The sequence below is a fragment of the Rhipicephalus microplus genome, chromosome 6 (genome assembly GCF_043290135.1).
Source record: "Rhipicephalus microplus isolate Deutch F79 chromosome 6, USDA_Rmic, whole genome shotgun sequence".
In the NCBI taxonomy this organism is placed as follows: domain Eukaryota; kingdom Metazoa; phylum Arthropoda; class Arachnida; order Ixodida; family Ixodidae; genus Rhipicephalus; species Rhipicephalus microplus.
Genome location: NC_134705.1, coordinates 198,580,872 through 198,596,935, shown reverse-complemented (window position 1 = coordinate 198,596,935; position 16,064 = coordinate 198,580,872). Strand labels below are relative to the sequence as shown.

The following is a 16,064-nucleotide window of genomic DNA, read 5'->3' as shown; positions in this document are numbered from 1 at the left end:
ATGAAAAAAAAACCTTCCTGGCACAAACACTTCAAACAAATCAAAAGCAAATTTCGACAGTGTCTTTTTTGTGTCCCTGGCACTCGTGATAGTGAATAGCGTAAACGGAGATCTTCAGCTACATGTTGTTACTGCGGGCTGAAAATGAGAAAATATCTGAAACCTCAAAGAAAAGCTTGCGGACTTTCATAAGCAACTTGGCGTATATTGGCTTGTCAAGGTAACAGTATGCAACCAAGGCATATGCAAAAGTGATAGCAAAGCCAGCAATAGAGCCTCTGAGAAGGTGAACAGCTAGAACAAATTTTCCATTCTTTAAAAGAAAATTGTGATTGTCTATTTTTAGCTTTTTTCGATCATCAAAATATAGTCATGCCAGAGTTTTATTGTTCAAATGTGGTAGCAATTTACTCATAGGCATATTTATTACGAACTCGCGAAATCGAGCACTCGTTACATTAGTGTAAATACCCTACTTGAAGGCATAGTCTTTATAAAGCAGAGCCAAATGAATGCTTTTCTTGTTCCTTTCCTCCCCATTGTAAATATACCTCATTCAGTGTTTTCAAGCAACATATTTGGGTGCACTTGGCATGTTAGCACTTGGTTTTCGGGGGCATTTCTGGTGAGACTAACTCCTGATAAAGCGAACAAATTATCGTGATACCTCCAAGTTTGTCTTAAAGGGATTCTATTGTACAACTTCCCATAATGACATTATAATTTGGATACTTACGTGCCAATCACATTTCCCACATGTGTCCTGGCGAGCCCCAGGTACTGGTCAATCTCAGTCTGCATGATCAAATGTACATTCACAGTAAGCACTGAACTGAGCAATGAAAAAAACTGAATGGAAATGTGTTCTGGTCACGAAAGACACACCTTGTAGGTTTCATAGACCTTGGGAAGTGTGAATGCAGAGACATAGGCTGCAAGAAAAGAAAAAAACATGTGCCATGAGAAAATGTGCCTTAAAGTGTTAAACTTTTACCCAACCACAGTTCGGCAAAGCCTACAATGCATTGCAAGCTTTGCGGAAACTACAGCCTGCACAACTATCCCGAACACTTTTTTCGCAGCAATAAATAAAAAAAACAACAACATTAGAGTCGTGAAATTAACAACATTAGAGTTCTCAAGAGTAAAAAGTCCCAAACTAAACTGATTCGTTGATTCACTCAAGCCTTTAAAGGGGCTGTCTACCGTCCTCCACTGCTTATCTTTTTCGTGTCGCAATTAGAAACGTACCACCTGAAGCTCAACCTTGCAGCAGTTTGTCCGGAGAGTGTATAAAAATTTCTAAAACAATTTTTCAATCTGTGTTCGGTCTCCTATCAGTGGGATGAATGCCCACAATACTGGTGGGTGGAGGCGATAATTTTACCGCCGGTGAAAGTCGGAAACTCGAACCGCTGCAGTCCAGTTTCTGCTGGCTTCATCAAACTTTGTTTATTAATAAAACAAATACCTTAATGATCATTTAAAGCATGCACACACTTTTTTGTCGTTCTTATGAGCGGCGACGGACACTGTGCTCGTGTTTCTCCGCTAGATGCAGGTGAGCATGCAGACAAGCGGACAAACTACCGGCAGTGCCATTGGGCGCCTCTTTGAACAAGTGAGGGAAAAAAAAAGAAAGAAAGAAAACCGCCTGGCACAACCCAAACTTGCTTCAAGGGCATAAAACACAATTTCAAATGATATATGTTTTTTTTTTAAGCAAAATGAGTGCACCTGGGAGAATTTATTGTCCTACCAGTATATTGACCACATCACTGTTTGGCGACACTAGGGGTAATTTTTTTGCAGACTTTCAACATCAAGTGAAAATTACAATGTCTTTTTTTATGGGACAAAAGCAATGTGATGGACGATCTCATTTACGCCACAATCAGAAAAATTTTTCAGAGCAGTAGACTGTCCCTTTAACTTGCGTGACTAAATAAGCTGCTCTGCGAGATGCTGCTCACCCAGAATGATGAGGGTCATCCCATTGAACCAGGATCCCACGTAGGTCAGCACCCAGAACAGCAGGGCAAGCTGAAAGCACACAAACCATCCGCCTGTTGGTTACTCGTCTCGCGACAATGATTTTCACACAGCAGGCGCTCACACAGCAAACAAGGTGACGCATCAGAATGTTGCCCATCTGTACAAGGCTGCCAGAAATGTGAGCCAAGTGATGCTGCACCACATGCAGCTGGTTTACATAAAAAACAACAAAACATTGCTTGGTTGAACCTGTTCTCAGCAACTTATAACAAATTTGAATTCGCTCTTTCATTCGCGAAGTTATGCGACATTGCTGGAGCACTAAGTACAGTCTCGGTGGCTGTGCATGCACCACGTCAAATATCTACCACGCATGCTTTTATGGTAGCGCCATATGCTTCTACTTTGCAATTATGCCTGAACAAGTAAAGACACAAGAGCACAAGGATGGTGCTAAATGAAAAAAAAAAGCTGCCTAAAAAAATTTGAGGCTGAAGTGAAGAGTTGGTTAGTCAAATAATTTCAGATAAAGCATCATGTTTAAAATAAAATGCATCCATATATTTATTTATATTTTAAAAATCAAAATTTATATTATCTTAGCTTATATTTATATAACTACATAATATATAAATTTATATTAACTAGCTTGCACAATATAAATGAATTAAAACTAGGCTTGCATGAATGGTATTTCTCTAATGCAAAGCAAAGCAGCAAGGCAGTATGGCATATTTGTAAAAAAAATTGTAGCCCAAAGAAACAGGACACAAGAAGGCAACCGAGAGAGACAAACCCACACACAGTTCTAAGCAAGATTCCAGTGATAATAAGCTGCGAATTGTAAGGGGTAGAATATGTCAACGTCTAAAATATAATGTACCCAGCCCATATTAACACCATCTAATGTGCTTATAAACTTTGCAAAAAAAAAAAAAAAAGATAACGATCAAGGTGCAGGTGATGTGGCTTGGGGGTAGTATGGATTTTTACCAGACTGTGATGGTTTCACAACAAAGAGGAATCATGCTGCAGTGAAGCCACCTTTTCAGGAGGTTACATGCAGGGAACTGTGTCGATACACTCGTGTCAAATACAGCCAAACCGGGCTACTGTGAAATAGCGAGCAAGTGCCCCTTCCTACCGAGAAAGATATTTTTAGGGGTGGTCTTTGCTCGGTTGCAGACCAGAAAAATGAAGACAGCGGCGGAAGAGCTGCTAAGAGTATAGAAAGCACATTCGCGATTCTAATGAAATGCTTCATCGAACATGCATGCATTCAATTTTTAGGTGCCCTTGTCAAGATGCTAATAGCCATGAAAGAAACTGTGAAAAATGACAGAAAGGAGGGACGGGGCGACACTTGCTCGAGATTTTACAGCGTTCTAAACTTGGGTATATTAATGTTTGATATCAATGCACAGAAAAATTTCCAGCTACATCAAACACAAAGCTGGAACACACGACATACTGTGAACATTGGCTGAGCAAGACACCCCAAAAGCTGGCTTTCCTGAATAAGCAATCCGCTTTTCCTCACGGAAGAGGACTTTCATGTGCGTGCTTTGAAAGAGTGAGTGGTGCAATCAGGAGGGTGCCAGCCACACAGTGCAGTGGAGACTACCGCCTGACAATACGTGCTTTTTCCCACGTGCTCGTCATCACAACCATCGTGTGGGGGTCGCACCGCCCACTTCTTAGCTCTCTTTGCTGTTAATAAGATGGCGACAGCAAAGCAGGGCTGTTCTCTGCTAAGTTGGCGATAATCAACACAGTTGAACGTACAGAACAGCCAGACTTCGTCGCTGGGCATCAAGAAACATGTCAAATATAATATAAAAAACAAGGCCAACTGCAATGGCTACCGGCACCCGAAATGCACACGCGGCTGCATAAAAAATGTTTAGCCACCACTTACATCAATACCGTACTTGCTCTTCTAAAACAGACCTCAGCATAGAACTCACACACCCAACTACAAAAAGTGAATTTTTTTTTAAATCGCTGTGTATTGCCAGTAAGATGCCTTCCCTGCATCACCATAAAACAGCGATGTGAAGCCAACTCAGACCTAAAATTCACACGTAAAGTTTTATATTTAATACTATTTATCGAACTAAATCCCACATTTTTTTTCAGTTCTGCGAATTCAATATACACAACGTCCTCTGTACTTTGCAATATTTTTAAATCTTAAGTTCACATCAAGGTGAATTCAAGTACTGCAATGTTGGTTAGAACCATAGAGTTTCTCACAAACATACCTAGAGGGAAATCTGGCACTAGTGAGCTGCTGGAGAGGACGGGATATGTGAGCTTCGAACTTGACTTGGACTTGGCACGCCTCACAGCGTTGCCTTGATGCATGCATGTATGAGCATGCTCAGAATCCTCAATCATGAAGAGGCGCAGATGAGGTGGAGTCTGGGTAACACCGCCGGTGTGAAATGCAGCTTGTGACATCTCGGTGACAGACGCCGACTGCGTCAGTCACGCATGTCATCAGACCCTAGAGTGCTCGCCCTCTGCTAACGTGTTGCTGTTCGAAGCGCACACGTATGGACGTGCCATCGTACTGTACAGCGCTTGATACCCTACGACAGAAAATAGCGCAAAGAAACGGGGACACAAGACGAGGACACACGGCAGAGGCGCAGCGCTTTAGCGCCTGTGCAGTGTGTCCTCATCTTGTGTCCCCGTTTCTTTGCGCTATTTTCTGTCGTCACAATGCACCAACAAGCCCAAATTTCGACAGTGTTGATACCCTACATTACACTTCACCGTGCCTCACGGTCACGCCATCTTGGCATGTTTCTCAAAAGTTCACCCCTCGACATCCACTGCGCTCACCTTTCACAAAGCACGCAGCCCCTCCCTTCCCACAGAAGCTCATTCTCGCCGAAGTAAGAGGTCACGTGATCAGCGCTACCAAAACGCCAGACATGAAAACCTTGGCTAAGAACAACGTCGCTGTAAAAATATAAGCTCCGCCCACAGAACAGCTGCGGACCTGTCCTTGACTTGCAAAAGACCGTCGCGTTGTCTGGTTTCCTCTCAAACTGTAAGCAGTAGTTTTTTTCGGCTAATGTAAATACAAAGCGTATTAAGAGTTAGAGCTTTGCCGGTATTACCTAAAACATTTGGCTGAGCAGCAATGTCAGGATCTCTAATAAAATTTGCCAGGATGTACCATTTTCTGGACGCTGCCATCTTGGCCTGATGATGCTGCACTTTTCTATCCGTATCATATAGACAGTGCAACGGTGAATTTGCATGCACGAGAAGGCTTAAGCCGTAACATTCAACGTTTTATGACCAAGATATTTTCAAATGACAAAAAACTGGCAAAACATATTCGGCAGATTTGTCGAATATGATCACCTTTGATCCCTTATCAGCCTAATATGAATCGAAAATTAAACTGTGTATAGAGCCAGCAACACTAACGTTTCTCTGTATGGGGAAAGTCTACCTCAAACACCCGAGAAGCGCTTAACGTCACAAAAATGAGCTCACTATCAGATGGGGGCATCGCGAGTAAATTATCTGTGGGAGGGAAGGCGACGGCTGTGGGCAGAGATGATATATTTCTTTAAATAATAATTTATACAGGATCTAACGTCCCAAAACCACGAAATGAGAACTTCATTGGGGAGGGCTCTGGAAATGTTGGCTACCAGGGGTTTATTAATTAGCATTTTTATCTCCATAGAAAATGCGGCCAACCCGGCCGGGATTCAATCCCTTAGTTGTTGGCATAACAATAATGCAGATTTTAGGTTTTGTCCTGTGCCAGTTAACGACTAAGGATAGAAATGAAAGAAGTGAGACGGTAAGGGGGAAGTATAGAGAAATACGACATTAAGACTGGCACTGAGGCAGCAAAACACATTGCACAAGATAAAATATAGAACACAAAATTCGTTCATTGCCAGCCTATTATACACTGACTGCAAGATGACAGCCTGTCTCAATCACCTCCAAATGACCCTTTCATGTGTGGATAGGTTCTATTTTATGTGTGAAAACCCCTTGAACCATGAATCAAGATAATACCACGAAAAAAAAGATTGCCTACTGTATCAAATAAAACATGTTCGTATCATCGATACTCCACTGTACTAGAATGCCCTGTTGTGACTAGCGACAACTGCCAATGAATTGAAGCAACACCAGTAGTGCCTGGCTCACAAGGCGATGAAGGGACTTTACACGATGACAAACGTTTGCAATGCTGCTGCTATTGCATATTATTGGTTCTAGCTGTGTGACCGTGCACTGGCTCAATTTTATTCTTAAATTAAGAACTTGTTCACTCAATGTAACTCTCAATATCTACATTGCGAGCCTCAATATAAAGCAATGTGCACCTAAAGATCCAGGCAGTGCAAGGCAGCCAGAAGAAAACAAAGCATTTATATTTACAATGTATGTATAGAGTGTGGATAAGGAAGCAGCCCGAGATGCCCCGGCCTTTTATAGGCCACCGAGACGCTGAAAGAGAAGGGGGCAGCCCCACTGTTTTACGTGTGCAGCGTCTTTGACGGACGCCTTCGTTGTCTGTGCAAAGGATGCCAGCCCGCTCATAACAGTGCGGATTGATATGTTTGGCTCTTCACTAAAGTTGCAAAAAAGAAACTTTTGGCACCTCTGCCATACAAGAGCAAAGATGCAGATGAGTCCAACGGCGGGACCTCTTACACTAAAATCTCGATGATACGATTACGATTGATGCGAATTCCACGATGATACGAATTTTAAGGTTGCTTCAGATGGACTACATTATATAAAATAGACCGTGACTCAGCGTTATACGAATGGTTTCCCCAGCGACGCGGATGATTCGAACGTGCGATTGAGTCCTGCACTAGAATTTCCTTTGCTTCGCCGCCGGAAAAGTGGCCACAAAACCGTGCCGCGAGGCCGACACGAAAAAATCAGTCAGAAACCAATTTTGCCGCCACGCAATAGCAGATCTCCTTTCTGCTATGGCTTTGGGTACAGCGGCTGTGCTGGTTCTCAAACCTCGTGATGGAAACAACCATGCAACCAGCCGTATATTCAAGATGCTGGCCAACGCGTCGACGGGTGCGTAGGCGCAAACGCGAACTACCCGCGAAGCACAACAAAGCTCCCGGCTTTGAAAGAGACTCGTTCATCGCGAGCCTTGTTTGAATTGCGATCGCTGCAAACGCACGAAGTAGAAGAAGCTGCAGCAGCAGAGAGTTGACATGCCCTAAACGTGTCTCTCTTCTGCACTGCCGGTTGATCTGTCGCTGCCACTGTGTCTGCTTGTGTCATTTCTTCAGACGTATCTCCCGCAACAACGTTTGTAAAGGCGTAAACCATTTTTTTTTTTTTGTTCCAGTGCTTTGTGCATAACTATAACTCTGTAGGGATTTTAATTCTCAGGAATGAATTCTCAAGCGGCAAAGACGGGGGCATGTATACGAGGGGCAGAAGAAATGTGAACATTTTCGACGGGCACGTACGTGGTTTTGCGGTCACTCTGGCATTCTCGCTTGAATTCTCTTGGACAGATTTTTTTTGCATCGACTTCGCGGCACATTTTTTTGGATGCTTAAGCAGCGAAACGAGTGAATTTTCAATAAGTTTTGCCGCTTTCCCTCCCTTTGGTGCCTAGTGTGAACGCGCCTTATAGCGCCAGCAGCACGAGTGAGGAAACCGCGGCACTTTATTGAGAGGCGGTGGAAGCAGTAAAGTTCAAAAAAACCTCATGGACTTCTTTTAGCAACAAATAGTGGACCCCAATAAAGTTCTTGTTAACCTTCATGATCAGCTTTAACTTGTTTTTGGTTCATACGAATTCGGCATAATACGAATATTTTGCGTGCTCCCTTCGAATTCGTATCATCGAGACTCTACTGCACCAGAATGCCCGTTTGTGACTAGCGACAACTGCCAATGAATTGAAGCAGCACCAGCAGTGCCTGGCTCACAAGGCGATGAAGGGACTTCACACGACGACAAACATTTGCAATGATGCTGCTATCCACTTTTTATATTCAAAAAAGGTTAAAAATGTCAAAATGTTAGCCACAACCACACTCCCTTACATGAAGGCAGAACATTGAGTGCAATGAACAGTTCATGAGGAGGACTACTGGCGTTGCTACCAATTCTCTGTTGCTGGATGAGGAACTAGCTTTTTTTAAGAGGCTTTTCAGACTGAAAAATACTGCTTACAATATATTCTTGCGCTTTTGAAATCTACCCCAGCACGTGTAGCCACTACCAAGGGGAAGCTTTCCACTGCACAGTAAATAACCAAGTCTGGAAAAATCGATAGCCGGTCTCTACTTTCATGCCCCCACTGTCACTCTATCAAAAAGCTGCAGGCAGACAATGTGGACTTACCTTTAGCGAGTCCACTAGGTCCTCAACCAGGAAGAGGCTGCGCAGGCGAGCCACCGTTGCATCGACATGCTTGATGACCATGTCAACAGTCTCGTGCACGCGCTCCTTTGGCAGCGAAAGGTCCTTCTCCAGGTACTCCCTGCAAACAGAGCCCGGCATTACACCACAAAAACCAAACTTTGGTGCAAACACCAGTGGCCGTGGAAAATAGCACACACACCGAACTTTGGAGCAAGTGCCAGTGGCCATGGGAAATTACGTGCACCAAACAGTGTAGAAACAAGTGCTCATGGGAAATGATTCTATTGAAATGCAAAACTGTACACTGATATTTTTCTAGAATTTAAAATGGTCGGTCACTCCTGGAAAATAATCACTCATTTGCTTAGGTATCTTCTGTCCGAAAAATGGCCTTTTTCAAAAACTATTTACATTGTTGCCCACCAAAAATTGTGTATTATTGGTTCTAGCTGTGTTACCGAGTGCTGGACCAATTTTATTCTTAAATTCAGAACTTTTTCACTCGATGCAACTTTCAATATCTACATTGCGAGCCTTAATATGAAGCAGTGTGCACCCAAAGATGAAGAACTTATCAGCAAAATACTATTGCACCAAGACAGACGCTTGTTGCAGAAAGAACGCTCCTGTCCTCCAAAATAAACATTTACACTGCCACATTACAGGCCATTCACTGCCTACTGTGGTCGTTTGGCGGATATTGTGCTGAGCCACAAAGCTAGAAAATTTTAGTTCAATTCACGACCACAGCAGTCGCATTTAGAAGGGAGCAAAACGTGAAAAAACATGTACTTGGATCAGGGACAACCTTAGAAGGCAGCGACATTTTAAATTGAAAAGAAGATGCAGACAAGCTTGCACCAATGAGCACACGCTCTGAACTGATGCCATAAATAAGCTGCACAGTCAGTGAGCCTGCCGCAGGAAAATGTCACCAGTAACATGAGCATGACTATTTTTTTAGAGAGCAAGTCGGCTGTCGCGCTTGTCGCTTGGGCTAGAACTCTCCTAGATTCTGAAGCAGAACCGAACAATAGGCAGGAAGGAAGGAAGCAACAAAAAGGGAGAAGGCAGGGAGGAACAATAGGCAGATGCTCAAGAAACTCGGGCGGTTCACAGTATCCCCTACAGAGTGTCTCATAATCATTGGGTGGCTTTGGCCCGCGAGACCAAAGAATGATCACTACGCAGTTAGTTTCATAACCGAGGCACAACCGCAGAAAACGCCAATCGTTTGCTCACTTGAAGGGGTGTCCCTCGGAGGATTTCTGGACCGCCTGGAGGACGTTGCGGTAGACACGGAAGGCGATGGCCACCATGAGGCTGCCCAGGGCCAGGTAGGCCACCACGCTGATCAGGGAAAAGCATGTCAGGGAGAGCAGCACTGCCAGCACCAGCCCAAACACCAGGCCACTCTTCTTTGGCTGCCGCCAGTACACCAGCTCCTCCACTGCAGACGGGACAGTTTGTGTGAATTATGCCGTAGTTTCACATATGTGCTGTGGTCTTACACTGCACACGCCTAATCAGCCATGAAAATCATGAATGACGTAGTCGTGCCCAATAGTCTAACGCTCCTCAATCTGCGGCACACCGAACTTCACATACTTCAGACAACTGAACTTGAGCAGACTAGTTTAATAGACCTTGGAACACTTCATAGGTCAATATAAAAGGCCAACGGCAATCAACTTTCACTTTGTATATACCAGCAACAAATGAGTGGCTGTTTAATTTTTCTCACCAAAGGACCTTAAGTATTACTCCAGCAGATGTATAACCTATAAATGGCTGTTAGCAGACTGAACGTCTTTCTTCAAAGACGTTCACTCGGAATGCTGCATGCCTGTGACATGCATTGTGGAGCTCAAGCCATGGCACCATGGCTCTACACCATTTTCTTACTAGCTACAATACCAGCATTTCATTACAGGTGCATTATCTAAAATGGTTCATTATGTTAATGTTTTCTCAGAACTGTTATTTTCAAATGTAAAATTTTCGCACAGACTGCTCTATAGTATCTACACTGTCTTAAACCAAGCTTTGTTTGCTGTTGTTGGCCTTTCGGCCCTGGCGGTGTCAATTGACACCACCGCACAAATTTTCCCCTAGCATCTCGGAAACGTAAGCAATACAGCTCATTCTTGGGGGCATAGTTCTTCAATGATCCCCACTGCAATTGATACTAATATTGCGGCACGTTTGTGGAGGTAGCAGCCACAAAGAAGAAGAAGCGTGACCGAGGTCTTCCGTGAAGCCAAGGCGCGTAAGTTGAGGCGGGTAAGTGCCATTTTCGGGACGACGTACCGAAGCTGTTTCAGTGAGTATTAGGCTGAAAAGTAAGACATTGGTTTCCATTTCGTGTGCACCATTAATTGGCAGAAAAAAATAAGCCACTTTTTTCATTTTCCAATCACAGGGCCCTAATTACCTATTTTGATGCCACGTTAATTAATCCAAAAATGCTTGTACCAGTGGCTCAATTTTTCGCTTGTAGTCTTCTGAGGTCCTAACTACGAAAAAAACGCGCACAAAAAGTGTATCTGACCAAAATAAAAAATTCAGGGCTGAAAGGGGGGAATTATAGGGAGGCAAACAAAGGTAAGCTGGAAGGCTAACCATAGGGCTTTTTAAAATTACAGGGAGGTATACAGGCACCGCAACACTTTGCATGCCTGTGACTACTGGAGTGTGTTGGACTGGCACCTTTCACTAAGAGACTGGACACATTGAAGCCAAGTTTCTTGTACTAGAACAATTAATTTCTAAATAAAGCAGCATGTAAAGAGCTATTTTTTTCTTAGCATTGCACAGAGATGAGTTCTGTTTAAATGTGAGAGCCTCCGTTTTGATATACAACTTAATAAAAACCAAAACGTTGGGAATGTTCTATGCAGCCTAAAGACAGGCAACAATGTCAGCCTTGATTTTACAGCAGCTTGTCTTTTTCTTCCTTTAGCTATTCGCTTGTGTACTCTAAAGTATTTTATACATACAAGTCTACTCTATAGTGTTATACATACAAGTAACAGAGGTCTGTTTGTGAAGGATTTAGTGTTATAGAAGTGTTATTTGTGCAGTTTTATCTTCATTTTGAAGCCATCTCCCACTCGACACCAACCAAAAAGCCTAGCAGGCACATATGCAGCCATTCCCACAATGGGACAATACCCTTTGAACCGGCACAGATGTTAGCACCGCCCTTTAGGTATTATTGTGAGAAACACTACGGTTAACTGGAAGGGAAACCTTGGACCTTCTATTATAAAAGGTCACAACAGGAATTGGTACACCTCCCTGCAGGTTAACCGCATTGTCACCGCAAATGTAGGAAAGCACAGTAGTGTCTCTATAAAATGAGCCTTCCATAGAGTTTGAGACTGAACAGTAGTGTCTTGCTACAAAATGAGCATTCCATAGAGTTTCAGACAGAAAAGTTCAAGCAATACCAGCCTTTAAAAAACCCCCAAAAAAATGAGATTAATGAGATGACAAGGGAGGACACGAGCTGAAAAGAAAGAGCTGATGCTGTCAGAACTTTGCCCATCTGCACTGCAACAACACAAATAAATACTGTATGCAGCTGGTGAATAGTGACACACGGCTTTAGTTTGTTCATATCTGATCACAAATTGAGTAGAGTCAGTCGTGATGAAAGTTCCAACTCTGATTTGGACAGGATGTTTTTGAGATAGAAAAGGAGAACACTTCCCCAATAGAATAAAATTGTGTGCTTCCACCACATAGATCCCACTCACAAGGGTTGCATGCGGCATGAGTTCATAGATGCGATACCTGCAGTGAATTTCTAATAACAGGCTGTTGGAAAAAGTCACCAGAAGTACCTTTCGTTTACACACGCCTGTATAGTGGGTTTGTATATGTACAGCCTCGGCCACATCTGTGTGCAGCCGGTTTTTGCTCTGCAGGGAGACACCTTGAGGCAGTTTCAGGCCCCAACGCAGTCAGCCCGACTACTAGGACGCGCATGCTCCCGATATCACACCATAGCCCCAAACTGCCTGGAGGTGCTGCCCCGCAGAGCAAAAACCCACAGCTCGCGTGCTCTGCACAGACGTGGCCACGGCTGTACACTGCAAAGCAGACAGGCTTTGGAGAGATGCCAGATTACCAACATCTAACTAGCTCCTGTATGTTTAACAAACACGGCCTCCGCACAATCAGATTTCGACCATGCTTCACCGTGCCTCGGAGAATCGCAAGATTAAATGTAATTACACTCGCATAGAGCTCCGATACCATATGCACCGATCGAAAATGCTTAACTATAGCAGTAAAACTATACATTAAAATCATCCCAATCTTGCCTAAGCACGGATTTATCTAAATTTTGATCAATCCCTTTGACAGCCGAATATGAGGGCAGGGGTTCGAGTCCCAGTCACCGCAGCCGCCTTTCGATTAAGTCAAATGCAATGAGCACCTGTGTGCTTTGAATTGGGTGAATGCTAATTAAACAACATCCAAGTGGTGGAAATTAAACAGGACTTTCTTAATCTAACATGGCTCATAATCATATGGTGGTTTTGGCAACTACAGATTATTATTATTATTATTACAACTGCCACCCCCCCCCCCTCCTTGTATATCTGAAATGTGCTACTCCCGACCTCGATTTAACCAAATCGCAACACGTCAGACGGGTGATCTACATTTGAAGTGCACCTGTAGGTCGAGAGACCCAAAGTGATCGCAGCACACCAAGTCAAAACGTAGAAAAAGTAAAAATAAAATAAAAGCAAGGAATTAACCCCTACACCTTGGGGACCCGTTTGCACGCACCGCATAGTATCACACAGTATCTCGACCTTTGCTGCATCAAGCAACACTGCACAGGTGAAAAAGAAATGCGAGAAGGAAGAGGTGGGTGGGGGAGCCGCCGCAGCGCCAACGTGCGTCCAACGTGGCACACGTGTTGGCTCGACTGGACGGCGACGCGTCCGCCCAGCGTTGCACGCACGGATGTGCCTATCTTTTTTTTTTCTTCTCGACGAACACACCTTTACACATATACATTTGCCACATTTTACAACTCACGACACTCCCATAGAAACACAACGCAATTTGGAACACAGCGTCTTACCCCTAAGTTTAAAACACCTGGTTTACAAAAGCACGTCGCTAGAGACCATACGGCTAGCGAAAAGACCGTACAGTAACAAACGCTTCAACGCCATCCGGTCAAGCCACTAATGGTAGCCCACTTTGTGAATCTTTGGCGCAGAGAAGCACTGGAAAAATGCTAGAACGATCGCACGCCAATTTTCCAATCGTTCGATGCCTCGGGAACTCGCCACGTCCGATCGACGAAACGGTTCACGAAATTCTTTTCCCCCCCAAAAAAACATTGCCGGCATGCCGACTCTCTGCGAACGGAATCAAAAATCGCGAGGAGCACGTTTTTTTACGCGATCTATCCTTCTCGAAGCGAAACGGCAACGTCAAAACGGGGGCACGCGAAAACAGATTTTAGGGTCAGGCCCTCCGCACCCCCCACCAGCTCGACACACGAAGCGGACTTCGTTCCGCATCACTCGTAGTCAGTGGACCGCACCGTTCAAGAGCGATCAACTTTACATAACAGAACCACCGCGATGTCTGGTGCGGTCCGAGTGGGATTTGCGACGCAATTTCCCGCACTCTACGAGCGTAGGCGGTCCCAGCACGAAATCGAAAAAAAGAGCACACGACCACGGTTGCCAAAGCGGGCGAGGATGCGTCGTGGCTACAGAAATCGGGCGCAATGAAGCGATGACGAGCTGAAGAATGGACGCAACAGAGCACAATAGAGGAAACATTCAACGAATGTAGGGGGGAAGGGGGTGCTTTCATCTAAAACATGTCGTGATTGACACGCGAGGAAGAGAGAGAGAGAGGCTTACGCTGCGTTTCGTCTGGCCTGGACACCTCTTCGGCAGCGCCGTTGGCATCGCGTCTTCGGCCCATAACTCGGCTGTGATGGCTAACGAAAAAGTGCTCTCTCCGAGACGACACTGCCGACCGTCCCGTTCGGATCGCGCTGCTGGACGTACAAGAAAACGCCGAGCGAACAACACGCCGCCGGATAGCGAGGTGGAAGGGAAGAGAGAGAGAGAGGGGGAAGAAGCCAACGCGGTGGAGGGGCGAAGCGTGACGAGAGAGGGGAGAGAGGAAAGAGACGCGCAAGGTGGTGGTGGACGGACCGAACAAACGAGTAGAAAACGAGTGTGACCAGCACCGAACGGCAAGGCAGCCAGCCGAGCGGCGATTTCCGGCGAGGCTGCTTGCACGGGCGACGAAAACGAAAAGGGGGGCCGACGACCTGCGCTACTGTCACCCCCCCCCCCCCCCCGCACCCTAATCTTGCGCTAGTAAGGAGAGACACTATCTATTAGGCCTGATTCAGTTAGCACTGGTAACAAACTGACCCCTCCAGCCCATGATATATCGGTTTCACACGGCCACTTCCGATTGCAATCGGGCCCGAACCCAATCGAAATTCCTCGATCGTGATTGGAGCAAGATGCAGAAGGGGCCTTATCCTTGTTGAGAAATCGCGATCAGCGTGGCGCTGGAGCAAAAGAACAGATAGTTTATAACTAAACAACACGTGCCTCGGGCCTAATTTAGTCTGCGCTGGTAACGGTACGGATTGGGCTGACTAGCCGATCCCTCTCCGTAGGCACCGTAGGTCAACGTTGAGGGAAAAACTGGTTCATCTCCATCGGTAGTCCGCGTAGTTCGGCTATTTTAGGCACGAATGCCATCGATGTTTATTTACCGTGGAGAGGGTTAGGCAAAAAAAAAAATAAAATAAAGGAAGGCGGGGAAGGGTTATTTGTTGCTTCTACGTCACCGCGCCCACGATGATGTTTTGTGATCGTCCCCTTTGTATCGGGCGGGCACCTTGCGGTATCCTGACCGCAACGATAAAACAAATCCACACGCGAACTGATAAACGCCAGTAGCGGCAGACTTGAAATAAAAAAGAAGAAAAAAAAGTCATTTATTTACGCGAACGTTCAATAGCTTCTATTTTACGCATTTTGTCCAGAGAAATGAGACCTTCGATATTTGGAAGTCGTGTGGTGTTCTGACGGCGATTTCGCAGTTCAAAGCACCAAGGTATTTTCTTCTCTTGAAACCAGTTCGCACAGCATGGTTGGGTGGTCCCGCTTCGATTTGCACTTTAGCCGCATCGCCGATGACACTCCCTACTTCCGGTGGCGACAACTTGAGCGGACTGGACTCCTCTTACATAGTGAACGCACTTTTTCGCAACGGTTCTGACCAGAGGTTTATAAACATGTCCATACACCTCCTTGTGCGTACACAGAGAAAGAACTCCTCCTGTACAATACTTGTAAACGTGAATAAATCCTGGGTTCCCTCTAGCAGCTAGGGTAAGCTTGCGAAAATAGCGCAAAATTCAGGGAAACGTGGCCAAAGAGACATTCTTTTGGTCATTCCATCCTTTCGCGTTTACACAGACGTTGCACGTTTGTCCGTCTTTTCTTAATTATCGCGCTACTCCTCTCAAAAACATGTACGACAAGCTATCCCGACAATTAAGTAAACTGCCCAAGTGAATTATCTTTTACTCGGCGTCAAGCCTGGTCTGCAGAAGCGTGCTACTAGACATGCTATTTCGCTATTCTTTCTTCCTT

General features: G+C 44.9%; 1 protein-coding gene across 4 annotated transcripts in view; it reads right to left on the bottom strand.

Moving 5' to 3' along the window:
- Nucleotides 1–16,064, bottom strand: part of Rtnl1 (reticulon) — a 35,144-nt gene that overhangs the window by 5,966 nt on the left and 13,114 nt on the right. For 3 of the 4 annotated variants that reach the window (XM_037418255.2, XM_037418256.2, XM_037418257.2), the window contains 5 exons: nt 9,637–9,844; nt 8,374–8,512; nt 1,974–2,043; nt 886–932; nt 737–795 (listed from right to left, as the gene is read on the bottom strand). In XM_037418255.2, the coding sequence (XP_037274152.2) occupies nt 737–795; nt 886–932; nt 1,974–2,043; nt 8,374–8,512; nt 9,637–9,844 (523 nt within the window). Of the gene's footprint in view, nt 1–736; nt 796–885; nt 933–1,973; nt 2,044–8,373; nt 8,513–9,636; nt 9,845–14,300; nt 14,471–16,064 lie in introns of those variants that run through there. The other variant, XM_037418258.2, reaches the window with a different exon arrangement.